This window comes from Peromyscus maniculatus, chromosome 4, assembly GCF_049852395.1.
Source record: "Peromyscus maniculatus bairdii isolate BWxNUB_F1_BW_parent chromosome 4, HU_Pman_BW_mat_3.1, whole genome shotgun sequence".
NCBI classification, from domain to species: domain Eukaryota; kingdom Metazoa; phylum Chordata; class Mammalia; order Rodentia; family Cricetidae; genus Peromyscus; species Peromyscus maniculatus.
Genome location: NC_134855.1, coordinates 88,491,714 through 88,508,184, shown reverse-complemented (window position 1 = coordinate 88,508,184; position 16,471 = coordinate 88,491,714). Strand labels below are relative to the sequence as shown.

Below are 16,471 nucleotides of genomic sequence, written 5' to 3'. Positions count from 1 at the left end.
TAGGTCAGTTTGGGCCTTCTCTCACCCATTGCCAGTAGTCTACTGTGGCGGTATCTTTGTGGATTTATGGGGATCTCTCTAGCACTTTGCTTCTTTCTATTCCCATGGGGTCTTCATTTATCATGGTCTCTTATTCCTTGTTCTCTGTCTCTGTTCTTGTTCCAGCTGGGATCTCTCGCTCCCCTAAGCTCTTTTTCCCTCAACTCTCACCCTTCATTAGAGGTCTTGGGGCCAAAACTCAACCCATTTCTATTAATCTATAAGTTGCCATGTGGCTGTGGTATTACCAGTCTGAGGGCATCTTGCTGTTCTTTAGGCAACAGCTGGCATCTCTCCTCTGCCTCTCCCTTTCTTCTTTCTTGGATTTCCTGCCTGGCTATAACCTGACTCGCCATAGGCCAGAGCAGCTTCTTTATTAGCCAATCACAGCAACACATATTCACAGCATACAGAAAGACATCCCACAATAGAGTGGCATATTGCTGTGATAAATCCAATCATGTTGTTAGTTGGAGGAATATGAAAGTCTTTGGGATTTTGGACTAGAAAATTGTTTGGATACTTTAAGCATGTCTTAATGGGCCATACTAGTAAGAGCATGGAAGACAGTGGTGCTGAGGTAGATATGAAATGTGGGGACCCAGCAAAAGAGTTTCAGAAGAGAAGAATATTAGTAAGTGGTCTAGGGGGTTCTTATGATATTTTGGTGAAGAATGTGGTAGATTTCTACCCTTGTTCAAAAAATCTTCCTGAGGCTAAATTGAAGTTTGTTAACTTATGGCATAAGCAGAGGAGATTCCAAGACGGCCTAGTATTGACTCTGGTGTATGGTTTTTCAGTTGTCACTCTTATGTGGATTTATATTGAAAAGGAACAAACTGAGCAAAGAAAAATACAAAATACAAGGTTTGAGATTAAAAGGAGCACCAGGAAGTTTAATAGAGGCAAATCCAGTACTCAAAGAGAAAAAAAAAGTATGAAGAAAAGTCTGGTGTTAAATGGAATAAAGGGATTGGTTACCTCAGCACAAGACCTCTCACAACTAAGCTTCCAACTTATGATAAGTAATTAAAGAAAAGCTTAAGCAGTGAAGAAAACTATCGAGAACAAATATATATGTATATAAATGATGTATATATAATTGAAAGAGGGTGCTATGTTCCAATGTCAGTAAGTAGGAGAACTTGGCACCTTCAGCCATGTTCTGGCTTTAGAGTCAAGGATACAACAAAGGGGTTGCGTAATCTCCTTCCACTGCTAAGGAAAGCTTCTGAAGCCAGGCCTGTATCAAGGGTATTCATGCATGGAATCACAGAAAGTTCACTGTGAAATGCTCTGGAGGTGAAGTCTGCATTATGTTGGAATGTCCAAGAGATGTTTAGAGATGCTAAAACCATGGGATATCTGCTGAGGAAAACCACAGACTTGATGTAGAAATAGACCAAGAGAGAGAAGGTGTTCCTGTCAACAAAGCTAAAAGAAGTTAGAGATTTAAAGAGTGCTCTGACATCAGAAATAGAGATGCAGGATTTGTCCAGCTGGTTTTCAGTCTTCCTTTGCTCTAATAGTTCCTCACTATGCTCCTTTACCTCCATTTTGGAATGGTAATGAATATTGTGTGCTATTAGATGTTAGAAGTATATGATCTGCTTTTTTATTTTTATTTTATTAAGAGTTATGCTTAAAAAATTACAATGACTCTCAGAAAAGACTTTGAACTTTGTACTTACAAACAGTGTTGATACTATGAGGAATTTTAAAATTGGATAAGTGTCTTGTATTTGATATGGCTACAAACCTAAGGAGGCTAGGGAGTAGAATGGGTTGGCTTGAATAACAATGGCTCTCATAGACTCAAATATTTGAATGCTTAGTCATCATTGAGAAGCACTACTTTAGAAGGATTAAGAGGTATGGCCCTGTTGCAGTAGGCATGGCCTTATTGGAAGAAATATGTCACTATGGGTGACAAAGCCTAAGCCAGGCCCAGTGGCTTCCTCTCTTCTTGCTGCTTGAAGATATGCATACAGAATTCTTTGCTGCTTTTCCAGGATGATGTCTACCTGTGTAACACTATGTTCCCCACCATGATAGCAAGATACTAAACCTCTGAAACTGGCAGCAAGCCTGAATTACTACCTAAATACTGGACAAATTTTATTAAACCTGAAATATATCTGTCAGATTGCCATGGGATAGCCTATTGAGGAATGTACCCTATCCATTAGTGGAGAAGGTTAATGGAAGGCTGCCTATTCATCTCCAGGAGAGAGATAACAAAGGGAACATCAGTGGGATGTGCTTCTCATTCTCCTTCTCAGGGGAGAACGTTTTCCTTCAGAAATCCTTTTTAAAACTACTACAGATAGTATTGGTGTTTTACAGTTGTCCCAAAGTAATTGATAGCCCAATTTGATACTATGACTTTCTGTCCCTGAATAACACTCCAACATGTATTTCCAGAGAAATTGAGGTTGTAGCTGAAGGAAAGGGGGAGGACATAAAGTTAGGTAGAGGAGAGAAGTAGGGTCTGGGAGATTATGGGAGGAAAAAAAGCATGGTCAAAATATATTGTATGAAAAATACTTTCAAAAAGCTGACAGAATCCAAAATGAAAAAAAAAAAAGAAAATAGCTTTCATAAATACATCTTTACTCTTTAGGGATAATATATAATTGATCTCTGAAGAAGGAGATACTTACTGTAGTCTCTGTTTAAACATGACAAGCCAGTCATAAGAGTAACACTATAATACTAATCAACTACTTAAAAATGTTATGTGCAAAAATATTTATTTACTGGGAAAATATCCTTGATACCTATTGATAAATGTAGACAGCAAAAGTACATTACTTTTGTAAAGGGTATATGTATATCTAGCTGTAATAATTACAAAATATAGCTAAATCTGCCTGAAGATAATATGGAATAAATGATTCTATTTTCTTTTGGTTAGTGGTATTTTAATCTTATTTTCCACTAACTACAGAATGACATATGCTAGGTTGACTTTGTTCTACTGTAATTATTAAAAGTCTCAAATTAGAAAAATACTATATATTTTTAATTTAAGGAAGAGAAACTTGGTGTAGTGGTTTGAATGAGAATGGCCTCCTAGACTCATATATTTAGCTGAAGCAGGTATTGAGACACTAAAAGGGGTCTTAATTTTGTAGGTGCCTTCTTATTAAAGCATTGAGCAGAAGCATGAAATATGAACTTTCATATAATAAATTACCACGTTCTCTAATCTCACTCTCTACCTTCTCTTGATGCTATCTTCTCAAACAAATCATTTGTGTTCTTGTCTCAAATCTGCTGGGTAAAGATTAGAACTCAGGAGGCTAACCTCAGACAAGGTGAGGATATTGATTTTCCTCCGCTCCCTTTTCTTAGTAACATCTATTAGGCTTGTCATTTCTGAATGATGCTCTGAGCACCAGTATGGGTGTCAGCAAGGCTGGCCTGATTAATTCCATTGTTATACTGTACCTAAATCCAGGAAAAGGGGCTTTGGAGGAAATAATTGTTAAATTACACTTCATCCTTCCTAGTATTGAAAGATCCCAGCATACTAGCTTAGCCTAACGCCATTTCAAGTAAGGTCTGAAAAGCGCAGGGTGTCTACAGCCGGCCTCCTGGCCCCAGAAAAGGGTACTAAAGGTCAGAAAAACAACTTGGAGCCAGGCAGCAGGCGTGTCAAGCTCGGGGAAAAACCACGAGCTGCCCTGAGTTTGAACCCGGCCTCATTTGAATCGTCCAATCAAAGCCCTGTAAACCATGAGTTGCCCTGAGTTTGAACCCGCCCTCCTCGTGCTCCTGCTGCCCGACCCTATAAAAACCCTCCGCTCCAGCCCGGGGGCGCGCCAGTCTCTTGAGCTTCTTGAGGGACTGTGTTGCCCCGGGTACCCGTGTTCCTGAATAAAGCCTCTTGCTGTTTGCATCTGACTTGTGGTCTCGTGTGATCTCTGGGCGAGGGTCTCTCCAGAGGGAAGACTGCCTTCGGGGGTCTTTCATTTGGGGGCTCGTCCGGGATTAGAGACCCCCCGCCTCGGGACCACCGACCCACTGTCAGGAGGTAAGCCGGCCTTGGTGTATGTCGTTTCTGTCCTGTCAGAGTGTTGTCTGTTTGCGCGCCTGAATCGGTCTGGAGTCAGTGGGGCTGAAGGAGCTGACGAGCTCGGACTTCGCCACTGCGACCCTGGAAGACGTTCCACGGGTCTCTGAAGTCCCCTTCGGGGGCACAGGAAGTCCCCTTCTGGGGCACGGGAAGTCCCCTCTGGGGCACGGTTTTTCGGGGCCACCCCCGTATCAGAAGAATACGTGGTGCTGGCAGGGGACGGAGAATTCAAACACTCCGTGTCCCCATCTGAGTTTTTGCTTTCGGTTTTACACCGGAGCCGCGCAGCGAAACTGTTTCTTGTTTGTGGTGTCGTTTTGTTTTGCGTCCTTTGTCTAATCCTTCTCCATCCAGGCGCAGCGCCTCCTGTCACGGCGCCGGCCGCGACCCCGGCGGCTGCGCTCGCGGCGCCTCCTGTCATGGCGCCGGCCGCAGCCCACCTCAGCGGCTGCGCTTGCGGCGCCTCCTGTCACGGCGCCAGCCGCAACCCCGGCAGCTGCGCTCTTGGCGCCTCCTGTCACGGCGCCAGCCGCGGCCCTCCCAGCGGCTGCGCTCGCGGCGCCTCCTGTCATGGCGCCAGCCGCGACCACCTCAGCGGCTGCGCTCGCGGCGCCTCCTGTCACTGTGCTCGCAGCGGCTCCTGTCACTGCGCTCGCGGCGGCTCCTGTCACGGCTGCGCTCGGGGCGGCTCCTGTCAAGGCGCCGGCCGAGACCTTCCCGGCGGCCGCCCCCCCCATGATGACCCCGCTCGCTGGGGACTCGGAGGAAGAAGAAAAGCAGAGAGTTTTCCTGGAGGCCCGGAAGCAGGTTCCGGGCGATGACGGGAGGCCAACCCAACTCCCAAATATCATCGATGCTGATTTTCCCTTGACCCGCCCAGACTGGGACTTCAATACACCTGAAGGTAGGGAGCATCTACGTCTCTATCGCCAGTTGCTCTTAGCGGGTCTCCGAGCGGCCGCCAGAAGGCCTACCAATTTGGCTCAGGAAAGGAAAAAGAAAAAGAAAAAGAAAAAGGAAAGGAAAGGAAAGGAAGAATCACCCGCTGCATTTTTAAAGAAGCTGAAGGAGGCTTATAGGATGTACACTCCGTATGATCCAGATACCAGTCTAGCTCAGATATCCGAACCAAATTGCAGCGGTTGGAAAGTTTGCAAGCGCTAGGTTTGCCAGATTTATTGAAGGAAGCAGAGAAAGTGTTCAGTAAGAGAGAAACTCTTGAGGAGCGTGAGGAAAGGAGATGGCAGAAACGTGAGGAAAGGGACAAGAAAACAACATAGGGAGATGAAAAAGGTTTTGGCCACCGTTGTGTCTCAGGGACAGCAGAGAGAGGGAGATAGGTTGGGAGAGCGAAGGAGGCCACCCCTTGATAAAGATCAATGTGCTTACTGTAAGAAGAAGGGACCAAGAGTCACAGGTCCTAAAGGAGACCCCCTACAAATCCTTGCCCTCAGTTTAGAGGAAGAATACCATTTGTTTGAGGCAGAACCCACGGAGAAGTCACCTGAAGAGCTACAGAACTGGCTGAGGGAGTTTCCTCAGGCCTGGGCAGAGACTGGGGGCTTGGGGTTGGCACGCGATCAGCCACCGCTGATGATCTCACTAAAGGCCTCCGCGACTCCCGTTTCAATCAGACAATACTCAATGTCACGGGAAGCTCATGAGGGGATCAAGCCCCATATTCGGAGGCTCCTGGACCAAGGGGTGTTAAAGCCCTGCCAGTCACCTTGGAATACCCCTCTCTTGCCTGTTAAGAAACCGGGGACAGGAGACGATAATCTCCATCCCCCCTCCTCGGAACCCCCACCAAGTTCGAGAATTCCTGGATACGGCTGGGTACTGCCGCCTTTGGATTCCTGGCTTTGCCGAACTGGCAGCCCCATTATACCCCCTCACTAAACCAGGGACCATGTTCCAATGGGAAGAGAAACATCGGAAAGCGTTTCAACAGATCAAAAAGGCCTTACTCGAGGCCCCGGCTCTGGGTCTGCCAGATCTAACCAAGCCCTTTGTGGATGAGAACTCAGGTGTTGCCAAGGGGGTACTGATGCAAAGACTGGGACCTTGGAGGAGACCTGTAGCGTACTTGTCCAAGAGATTGGACCCGGTGGCTACAGGATGGCCTCCATGCCTCCGCATGGTGGCAGCCATTGCCGTATTTCTCAAAGATGCCGGAAAACTGACTCTGGGACAACCATTGACTGTGCTGGCCTCCCATGCAGTGGAGGCCTTGGTCCGACAACCACCGGACAGATGGCTTTCTAACGCCAGAATGACTAACTATCAGGCCTTACTGCTGGACTCAGACCGGGTAAATTTCGGGACCACAGCCTGAGAGAGACCCCGTGCCCTATAGCCCAGAAGACCATGAGCTAGCAAAGAAAATGGGGGCGGACTGGGAACAAAGAAGACAGGCATTGACCCATTTGAGCACAAAAGACAGAGAAAACACCTGGGCAGTGCTGCTGAACCAGGATCAGATACTCCAGCAGGTAACTTCTACCTGCCCAGCCTGTGCTCAAGTCAACGCAGGAAAGGTTCATCTAAATCTTCCCCAGGTATGGGATGCCTCAATCATTGGGGTCAGATAACGGGCCTGCCTTCGTCTCCCAGGTAAGTCAGAAGGTGGCCAAACTATTGGGGTTGATTGGAAACTCCATTGTGCATACCGCCCCCAGAGCTCAGGACAGGTAGAACGAGCTAATAGAACAATTAAGGAGACTCTAACCAAATTAACGCTTGCAACTGGCACTAGAGATTGGGTGCTCCTACTTCCCTTGGCTCTCTATCGAGCCCGAAATACTCCTGGCCCACACGGCCTAACCCCTTTTGAGATCATATATGGGGCCCCACCTCCTGTTGTAAACTTTCTCCATCCTGATATTTCCTCTTTTGCCACCACCCCTACTTTAGAGGCACATCTTCAAGCCCTCCAGTTGGTGCAGAGGGAGGTCTGGAAGCCCCTGGCCAAGGCTTATCAGGAGCAGCTGGACAAGCCGGTGGTGCCCCACCCCTTCTAGATCGGGGACTCCGTTTGGGTCCGACGACACCAGACCAAAAACCTGGAATCACGGTGCAAGGGGCCCTACACTGTCTTGCTGACCACCCCCACTGCACTCAAGGTCGACGGGATTGCTGCGCCCGCGGCTCCTCTTCCTCCCCCTCCTCTTAATCTCTACCTACCCCCAGGGGACTAGGGCGGCAGAGAGCCCGCACCTAGCTAAGAGGCTCACTTGGCAGGTCATCTCACAAACTGGGGAGACGGTCTGGCAAACGACCGCCTTTCACACCCCCTTTACATGGTGGCCTAACTTACATCCAGATCTCTGCCAATTAGCAGCAGGGTCAGAGGACTGGGACATCCCTACCACTGACCCCATGAACCCCAGAGCACCAGACGTCTGTCAGGATGGTAAGGGAACTTGCAAATGTAGTGACGGGAAATACGGATGTGGCCACCCTGAAGCCAGGAAAGCCCTGTCACAACTATCCTTCTACGTCTGCCCCCGGGATGGTAGGGACAGAAAGCTGATTAGCCAATGTGGGGGTTATGAAAGTTACTTCTGTAAAGCATGGGGATGTGAAACAACTGGCAATACCTATTGGAAAAAGAGAGCCAGTCTCACTAACCCTGGCCCTGATACTAGGTGGATTAACAATGGGAGGGATCGCCACCGGAATAGGCACAGGTACCACTGCCCTCATGGAAACCAACCAGTTCCGACAACTCCAGGTTGCCATGCATACCGATATCCAGGCACTGGAGGAATCCGTGAGTGCCTTGGAAAAGTCACTCACCTCCCTGTCTGAGGTAGTTCTGCAGAACCGGAGGGGATTAGACCTCCTCTTCCTGCAGGAAGGGGGGTTATGTGCTGCCCTTAGAGAAGAATGTTGCTTCTATGCGGATCATACTGGGGTGGTGAGAGATAGCATGGCTAAGTTAAGAAAGAGACTAGAACAGAGACAAAAACTCTTTAAAGAACAACAGGGGTGGTTTAAAAGATGGTTTGGAAGGTCCCCCTGGCTCACCACCCTCATCTCCACCCTTATTGGGCCCCTTCTGATTTTATTCCTCCTTCTGACTCTCGGGCCCTGCATCCTAAACAGACTTGTCCAATTTATCAGGGAACGTGTTTCTATTGTTCAGACCTTGGTATTGACCCAACAATACCAACGACTCAACCAGGTGGAAATGGAGCCACATCCCTATTCTTCCCCATGAATGGAGGATTCCATTCCCTGAGATAAGAAAATGGGGGAATGAAAGATCCCAGCATACTAGCTTAGCCTAACGCCATTTCAAGTAAGGTCTGAAAAGCGCAGGGTGTCTACAGCCGGCCTCCTGGCCCCAGAAAAGGGTACTAAAGGTCAGAAAAACAACTTGGAGCCAGGCAGCAGGCGTGTCAAGCTCGGGGAAAAACCACGAGCTGCCCTGAGTTTGAACCCGGCCTCATTTGAATCGTCCAATCAGAGCCCTGTAAACCATGAGTTGCCCTGAGTTTGAACCCGCCCTCCTCGTGCTCCTGCTGCCCGACCCTATAAAAACCCTCCGCTCCAGCCCGGGGGCGCGCCAGTCTCTTGAGCTTCTTGAGGGACTGTGTTGCCCCGGGTACCCGTGTTCCTGAATAAAGCCTCTTGCTGTTTGCATCTGACTTGTGGTCTCGTGTGATCTCTGGGCGAGGGTCTCTCCAGAGGGAAGACTGCCTTCGGGGGTCTTTCAATATGATTGCATATTCTTTTCAAAAGTTTGAATTCTGTCTCTAATAAAATATGGAGGTAAATGAAAATAAAAATTCATTTGTTACCTTAAAAATATAATTAAAACCTATAAATATTTTAATAGATTGCCTTTGTCTTTGATCAACAAGAGGAATAATTGCTAATAACACTAAATAAATACATTTCTGAAGAGACTTTTACAATTTTAAAATTCATTTATTTGTACTTTACAAGCATATGTGAAGCCTATGGAAAAAGGAACTACACTCACTGGTCTATGGAAATAGTTTACTAATCTATACTTAGTCCTGTGGTAATATAGTATATAGCCTAGTAAACTTGCCTGAGAATCAGAGAAGCAGAGCAGCCAACCACTAGTTCTTACCTCTATGAAATCCTCAGCCTAAATAGAGTTCCTGTTTCTTCACGCCTTATATACCTTTCTCTGCCCTGCCATATTACTTTCTGGGATTAAAGGCATGTGTGCTTCTGAAGCAAAGACATGAGATCTCAAGTGCTGGGATTAAAGGTGTGTGCCACCACTGTCTGACCTCTATGTCTAATCTCATGGCTGGCTCTGTCATCTGATCCTCAGACAAGTTTATTAGGATGTACAATATACCAGTACACAATCCACCCTTGAGGAGACCACTTTTCTCTCTATTATGTCCTGGGGTGAGAGTTTTCTACTCCTTGCTGCTTGCAGATGAGTGTTTTACAAATTTCCTTTGTGGTTTCATTCACCCATTAATACCTTAAATAACTTGAATCTATAAGGGAAACCCTGCAAAGGAATATTCTATTAATGTGACTGTTTAGGCAACGAGAAACAGAAGGCAACTTTAATCTTAATTAAGGCTGCTGACTCAAGACCCAAGCAGGCAATCAGATTTCTCTTGATTCCCCCGATAGAGCATAGGATAGAGAGATGGAGAATACCTTATGTCTATGACAGCCATTTTGCAAGATTCAAAAGATAAGCGCCTTCTAGTTATGTAAAAATTGAAATCCTGGACACTCTGGGAGGAAGGAAGGGGCTGATATATTGCTTAAGGACAGAAACAGGTGGGGAGTTTTCAAGGGAAAGAGCTGAAGTAACAGTTCCTGCGGTCATTGACTAAAGAGAAGGAAAGTGAAATAATATCAAGATAAATATGAGAGATTTGGAGAAAGGTAAAGATGTATGTATGATTTAATGTATATTATTGGTTTAACTATCAGAATAAAAAGAGGGATGTATTGAAAGTAGAAGTCCTAATCGCAATTTGCTGAAGTAATTACTCTGGATATTTTTGGCCTGTTTCTTCATTTTTATATTTTGCAAAACATTGAAAATCATTGTCTATATTAGACAAATCATGATATTAACTGGAAAAATACAGAAAATAAACGATTTTCTCAAAGCATTAAAATTTGGAGAATGTTTTGAAACCAAGAGCCACCAGAAAAAAACAATCTACCACAGTTTGGTCTTCCTATTGAGGCAACTTAATGCACACTGCTAAACGTTTTACAACAGCGACGGTAGTCTAAAAATGCTTCACTAGATCACAGGAAGATTTCTTTTCAATAAGGCTGTTGTTCTAACTCTTCTTTGTTCACTTTTTACCTCTAATACATACACACTCTGTTTTACATGCACACACACACACACACACACACACACACATTTTCCCTGCTTTTTTTGCAATGTCTTTCCTATCAAGCAGATGGAGCTTAAAATTTCCCCAGCCCCTCACAAAGCTGTTTCTCTAGCAACCTTCCCTAAAAGACTGATTTCCAAACAAGCAAAAATGTTCTTAAAATCTCCTGCTAATCAATCTGGCAGTACAAACTCAAATGATTTTTTTTTGCTTAAAAAGAAAAGTAACCAAGTATATATGAAGATGATTTTATCATAGCTATATTACAGAGGTGAATGGGATGATATTATTCTAAACTCATTGCTTAAAAATAATCAACTTGGCCGGGCGGTGGTGGCGCACGCCTTTAATCCCAGCACTCGGGAGGCAGAGGCAGGCGGATCTTTGTGAGTTCGAGGCCAGCCTGGGCTACCAAGTGAGTTCCAGGAAAGGCGCAAAGCTACACAGAGAAACCCTGTCTCGAAAAACCAAAAAAAAAAAAAAAAAAAAAAAAAAAAATAATCAACTTGAAAAATCTCAGTTCATCTCCAGTTCAAACCTCAAACCATTGTATCCTTTCTTTCCTCCTGTTGGCAGCTGGTCAGTACGTTAGTTGGAGGCAACCATTGATCATTCACAGAGGTTCTAGGAGGCTAGAGTGCTGTTCCTATGCCTGGAAGTGTCTTCTAGAAACAGAGGCTTTTATTTCCTTTCTATGAGTCTCATGATAATTAATTAAATTAGATGGTCACATCTCAAAGTTATTCCTTATTCCAGTAGTTTTGAAACTATTAAAAGCAAATCAGATCTCTAATCAAATCACAGTGACAAGGATTTATTGTGTGTTAGTTTCTTTCAATGATTCAGTTCCAAAATGTACTGCCTGGTTTTAGCCTCATGTGTGATGTTTGGGTTGTCTTAGAATCTCAATAGTTAGAGGGGATCTGAATGAACTATGAGTTCAGTTTTACCATCATTTTAACTTCAGATGATATAAACAGAGAAAAACAAACCAGTCTCAGGATGGTTATTTATTGCTCCTGGATTTGGTCTAATTGTCTTGAAAAGTAGCTGTATAAAAGTATTTCTGTTTACTTAAATTTTCAGATTATGACATATTATATCATTCTCCTCTTCTTTTTCTCCCATACATCCCTTCTTGTTCTCTTTCAAATCCATGATGTCTTTGAATATCAATTGTTACATGCATATATATTTCTGCATATATGTATATATGTATATATATGTATATATGTATATATATGTATATATATGTATATATATATATATATATTTCTAAATATAACCTGCTCAGTCTGTCTAATGTTATTTGCATATGTTTTCAGGGCTAACGATTTGATATTGGATAACCAATTGTTCCCTTTCAAGAGGAAGACCATTTCTTAGCATTCCTTAACCGCCTGTAGGGTTGTGTTCTCTTGGGATTCCCCTGTCCAGTTTGGCATGCCCACTGGGTGTTGTCCTAATTCAGCTCATGTTTGACCAGTCATCTTCATGAGACTTTATGGGAGTGTTTTCTGACATTAATAGGAGACACAATCTTACAGCAAATTCCCCTATCCTCTGCCTCTTAGAATCTTTCTCCCAATTCTTCATCAATGTTCCCCAAGCCAGAGGTGTGGGAGTTGTTTTATAGATGTATCCCTTAAATTTATACTCCTTTAAAGATTTTTTTATTTATCTGATGTGAATAGTGTTTTGCCTGAATGTGTGTATGTGTCACATATGTGTACAGAGTCTTCAGAGACTATAATGATCCTCGGGGACTAGAGTTAAAGAAGATTGTGAGCTTCCAAGTAGGTGCCAAAATAGTCCTGAAAGAGCAGTAAGTGTTCTTTAATGCCCTTTCCATCTGTTCAGCCACCTAACATGTGTTTTTGGAGACAATGGGTAGGTCTTTGCTAGATCTTCATTTCACAACAGACACACTTGAGTCCATTACCCGTGACATAGCATTTCGTCAGTGTGTGTGTGTGTGTGTGTGTGTGTGTGTGTGTGTGTGTGTGTGTGTCTACTACTCATTGCTCAGTATCATGGCATATTCTTCTAAAGTCCTTCTACTCAGAGTGGATCTCAGTAGCACCTGTTCTGTCTCCATCTCTGTTGACTTCTTACTTCCTCTCCGTTTTTGGTTCAGATTACCTCACAGCTTGCTACTGTAATATCAAAAGTACTCTGAGAACAGCCTAAGTGATGCTATCCCCCTTATAAGTCACCTTTACAAACAGTAATCAACTGGAGCGTTAAGCTTCTGAGTTCTATAGACCTTGGTGTAATGGGGATTTCTTTCTTTGAAGCCGATCTTACTTACCTCTATAGTCTTTGAATCATGCAACCTGTACGAAGATAAAGGACATTTAATGGTAACTCCACCTATTTGAGGTTTTTAAAATTATGAAATAGGATTATCACTTTAAAACCTGCTTTTATTTGGACCTTAAACTCATTGTAAATTAATTAGTCTGACAAATCTTCAAATTCAGAAACCAACAGACCCTTTATTGTATATCTGTTCAATAATACTTTGCTTATCCTGTTCTGTGAGGAACTTCAGGGTTGGAGTCAGGAAGCTATGGTTATATCGGGGGGGGGGGGGAGGTTACACTGGAATATTTGTGGAGCTGCTTCTTGTTCTGATTTAGCCACTGCTGTGTGGTCCTCCAAAAACTGTTCCATTTCTTTGGGTATTAGGCACCTTCATTTCAAGTGCGGTTCCCATTTATGTAATAATGGGACTTACAAGCTGCTGTGAGCCTCCCTTTATTTATAATATAATATAAATTATTTTTAATTGCTTTAACACAATTATATTGTATACCATGGGTGATATTTCTTCAGCACCTGTTTGGAAGAATTAAACATTGCAGGATCTCACACACACACACACACACACACACACACACACACACACACACACACACACACACACATACCACAAAATGAAATCAAAGTAGCTGAAGCAGAAGAGAACTTTAAATGCAAACCTTACTGCTTATCTACTAACACAGACCATGGATGCTCTGGTGGCCTCCCCCACATTTAAATTTAAGAAGGAAAGAGGAAAACAGCCCTGCATCTGTTAGTACCCTCGTGTCAAGACAGATTCCAACTTCACCCTTCTTTATTTACAGACCAACTTCTAGGAAATTAATACTGGTGCCTGGGTGTGCTAAGGAGGCTCAGAGCTTGAAAATGAGCGCATTCATGGCAGCTCTAGAGCAATGCTTGGATCTATGCGTCGTCCTTAAGAAATTTCTGCCTCTCCCACATACACCAAACCCCTTGCAACACCCACCCTCACTGCAGCACGGAGAAACAGCCTGGATGTGGGGTTATTACAGAAGTAGCCACTGAGGGGAGTCGGTCGCGGGACTGCCCTCCCACGTTGCTATGACGATGAGACTGGCGGGCAGACAGCCTTCAGAGCTAAGTGCTGGCTAAAGCAGGTGTCAGATTGCGATGAGCTAGGTGGTTCCGGGATCACTCAGAGCCCCAGGAGTGTCTCCAGAAAGTCGGGCTACTATTCTGCTGCATCCCTCTCGGACAGCTCCTTAACTCCTTCGGAACAGGCAGAGTGAAAATGGTCCACCACTCAGGCTCCATTCAGTCCTTTAAACAGCAAAAAGGTCAGTGAGAATTCTCTCCCTGCGGGCACCACATCCCGATCCGATCTGCATTTCCTTGCAGTTATGTGGGAGCATCCTTTCCACCTGTGTGTTGAAGAGCTAAGGATCTCTGTAAAGTTAAGACCCCCTTTTATAGATGTTTCACCTGCCTAGGGGATGAGTCTGATATCCGGAGCCCCACAGAGCTCTGGAGGGAGCAGGATCTGTCTTGTCAGGACTTGTTTGTGTGTCTCTTAACTATCCTTCAGTGCATTGCAGTGAACTCTTTCAGCAGAGAAGGTCCCTACAGCACCCTAGGGTTTGAAGACTGAAAATTTGGGTGATATTTGCCCCAGTGTACGCTTCTAGTGACGCTTAAGGTTCACAAGAGCAAAATGCATTACTTTTGCTGAGCTAGGGAAGTCGTAGGATATAAATGATTTCGTGGAAAATTCCAGAAGTTGACCGGTCCCAGATGAAAGAACTCTGTAATTTCCTTAGAAAACTTTATATTTCGCCCCCATGTATGATTCTGGGTTTCCGGTTTTTATAGTTATTGAGTTTTTCTTCCAGGAACTTCCCAGCATATCATTTAGCTTTTACAAATTTCTCACTAGTTGCACGGTCAAATCAAGAATGATCATCACTCTTTGTTCTGTTTTCTTACTTATTTAAATGGATTTTCATAAAGCACATATTTTTTGAAAGACACAGATTCTGGGAATTTTATTGTCTGATGCATTTATTCAACACTACTGGAATTTAATGAATGAATAATGGTAAATATGTCACATTTGCTTATATGGTTGCTAACATGTAATTCTGTAGTATTACATTTGTTAATTAAAGTAATTATTATTACTCCTCTTCTGTCACTGCTAGTATTCCTTCTCCAAATGGTTTAGGGTAGATCTTTGGCTTTGTTTCTAAGCAGAAACCTTGGATAACCCCAGAATAACTTAGTAGGAATTCATTCTTCAGGCATAATATCATGCTGAAAGAGCTTTCAGTCGGGAATTATAATCTGCACAAATTCCCATGCTCTGGTGTCTTTTGAATATATGTTAGAATGGAGGCTGAAGTGAGAGACTGTGGGAGGAGATTGAAATTTGGGCTCCTATGCAGTTCTATTTAAGCTCAAAGATTTCCAAAGAAAATTCAAGAAGTTTCCTTTCTTTACATCATTAAACACGTATAAACATTAGGGACAAAAAGAAAGAAATAGAAACCTTGAAACTGCCTCATCTGGTTATGTTCTAACGCTTTGGGAGACCTGGATACTTGAAATGTGCCCCAAAGTATCCATGTTTTGATTCATGTTATATGTTAGGGAGCAAAGATTCATCAACTTTGAGATTACTTGTTTTTACTCAAATGAGTGATAAACTTGTTCAATTCATGACATTTCATAATTTCCATTTTATAATGCACCATGAGCCAGTTATTTTCAAATCTCACATTTTGGCACACACAAGAAAAAAACAACTTTAGCAAAAACGTAAACATGAGAAAATGGAGGTCCCCAAAAGAAGCAATAACTTTTAACTAAATGGTTCTAGTTGTGTTTTTTTTAACACCACTTTCTTTATCTGTTTTCCCCCTCCAGTCCCTCTGTCTTCCCTACTGTCAACCCCTCCATGTCCCTTGTCTACTCTCTAGCTGATAGCCTGTTTTTCTTTATTATTGTTATAAGCAGACATACTCGTGTGTGTGTATTATGAATATACACACATTGAGTCTATTTTTATTGTTTGTGTGTTTATAATTCAGGACTGACCTCTCTGTATTAGACAACCAATAAGGGGTGCACCTCTGGGAGAGGATAATTCTTCTCCCAGCAGACATTAGTTGCTTATAGTTCTTTGTCTAGGGGTAGGACCCTGCTAGGAAATGATAACTCACATTAAGGGTCAGCTATTTTAATTTTCTCGATAGGAAGAAGCATGATGACACTCTGTGTTCCCTCTGACCTGGAAGTGCTTTCCAGTGCTGCTCGCCGCAACCTAAAGTCAAAGGGAATTCTGTACTGAAATTCTAGAGTTTTAGATTTCAGTCTTGCCTTTGGTGATAGATGAAAAATTTTGGAAAGTGTTTATCTACTTATGATATTAATTTATGTATAATATGAAGACTGTTGATTTCTGACTTTCTGTTCTCCCTCCCTCTACTGATTATACATTTAATGTTAAATATATAAGCTAAGAGGTTTCACCATATTTCCACCCATTCACATAATATAATTTTGATCATGTCATCATCTTTATACTTTATCCCTCTTTCCTATTCTCCTTCCTCTTTCCAGTGTCTTCTACTTCCACTTTAGTTTCATATTTTTCTACTACCTCACCCTCAATTTCCACATATGAGAGAACACACACAATATT

The 16,471-nt window shown here is 43.4% G+C and overlaps 1 protein-coding gene across 1 annotated transcript in view; it reads left to right on the top strand.

The window, feature by feature from the left end:
* The first annotated feature begins 13,868 nt into the window (after positions 1-13,868).
* LOC143272741 (anoctamin-3-like) overlaps positions 13,869-16,471 on the top strand; it is a 176,892-nt gene continuing 174,289 nt past the window's right edge. The window contains exon 1 of the mRNA XM_076568719.1: positions 13,869-14,108. Within this exon, the coding sequence (XP_076424834.1) occupies positions 14,063-14,108 (46 nt within the window). The 5' untranslated portion in view covers positions 13,869-14,062. The remainder of the gene's footprint in view (positions 14,109-16,471) is intronic.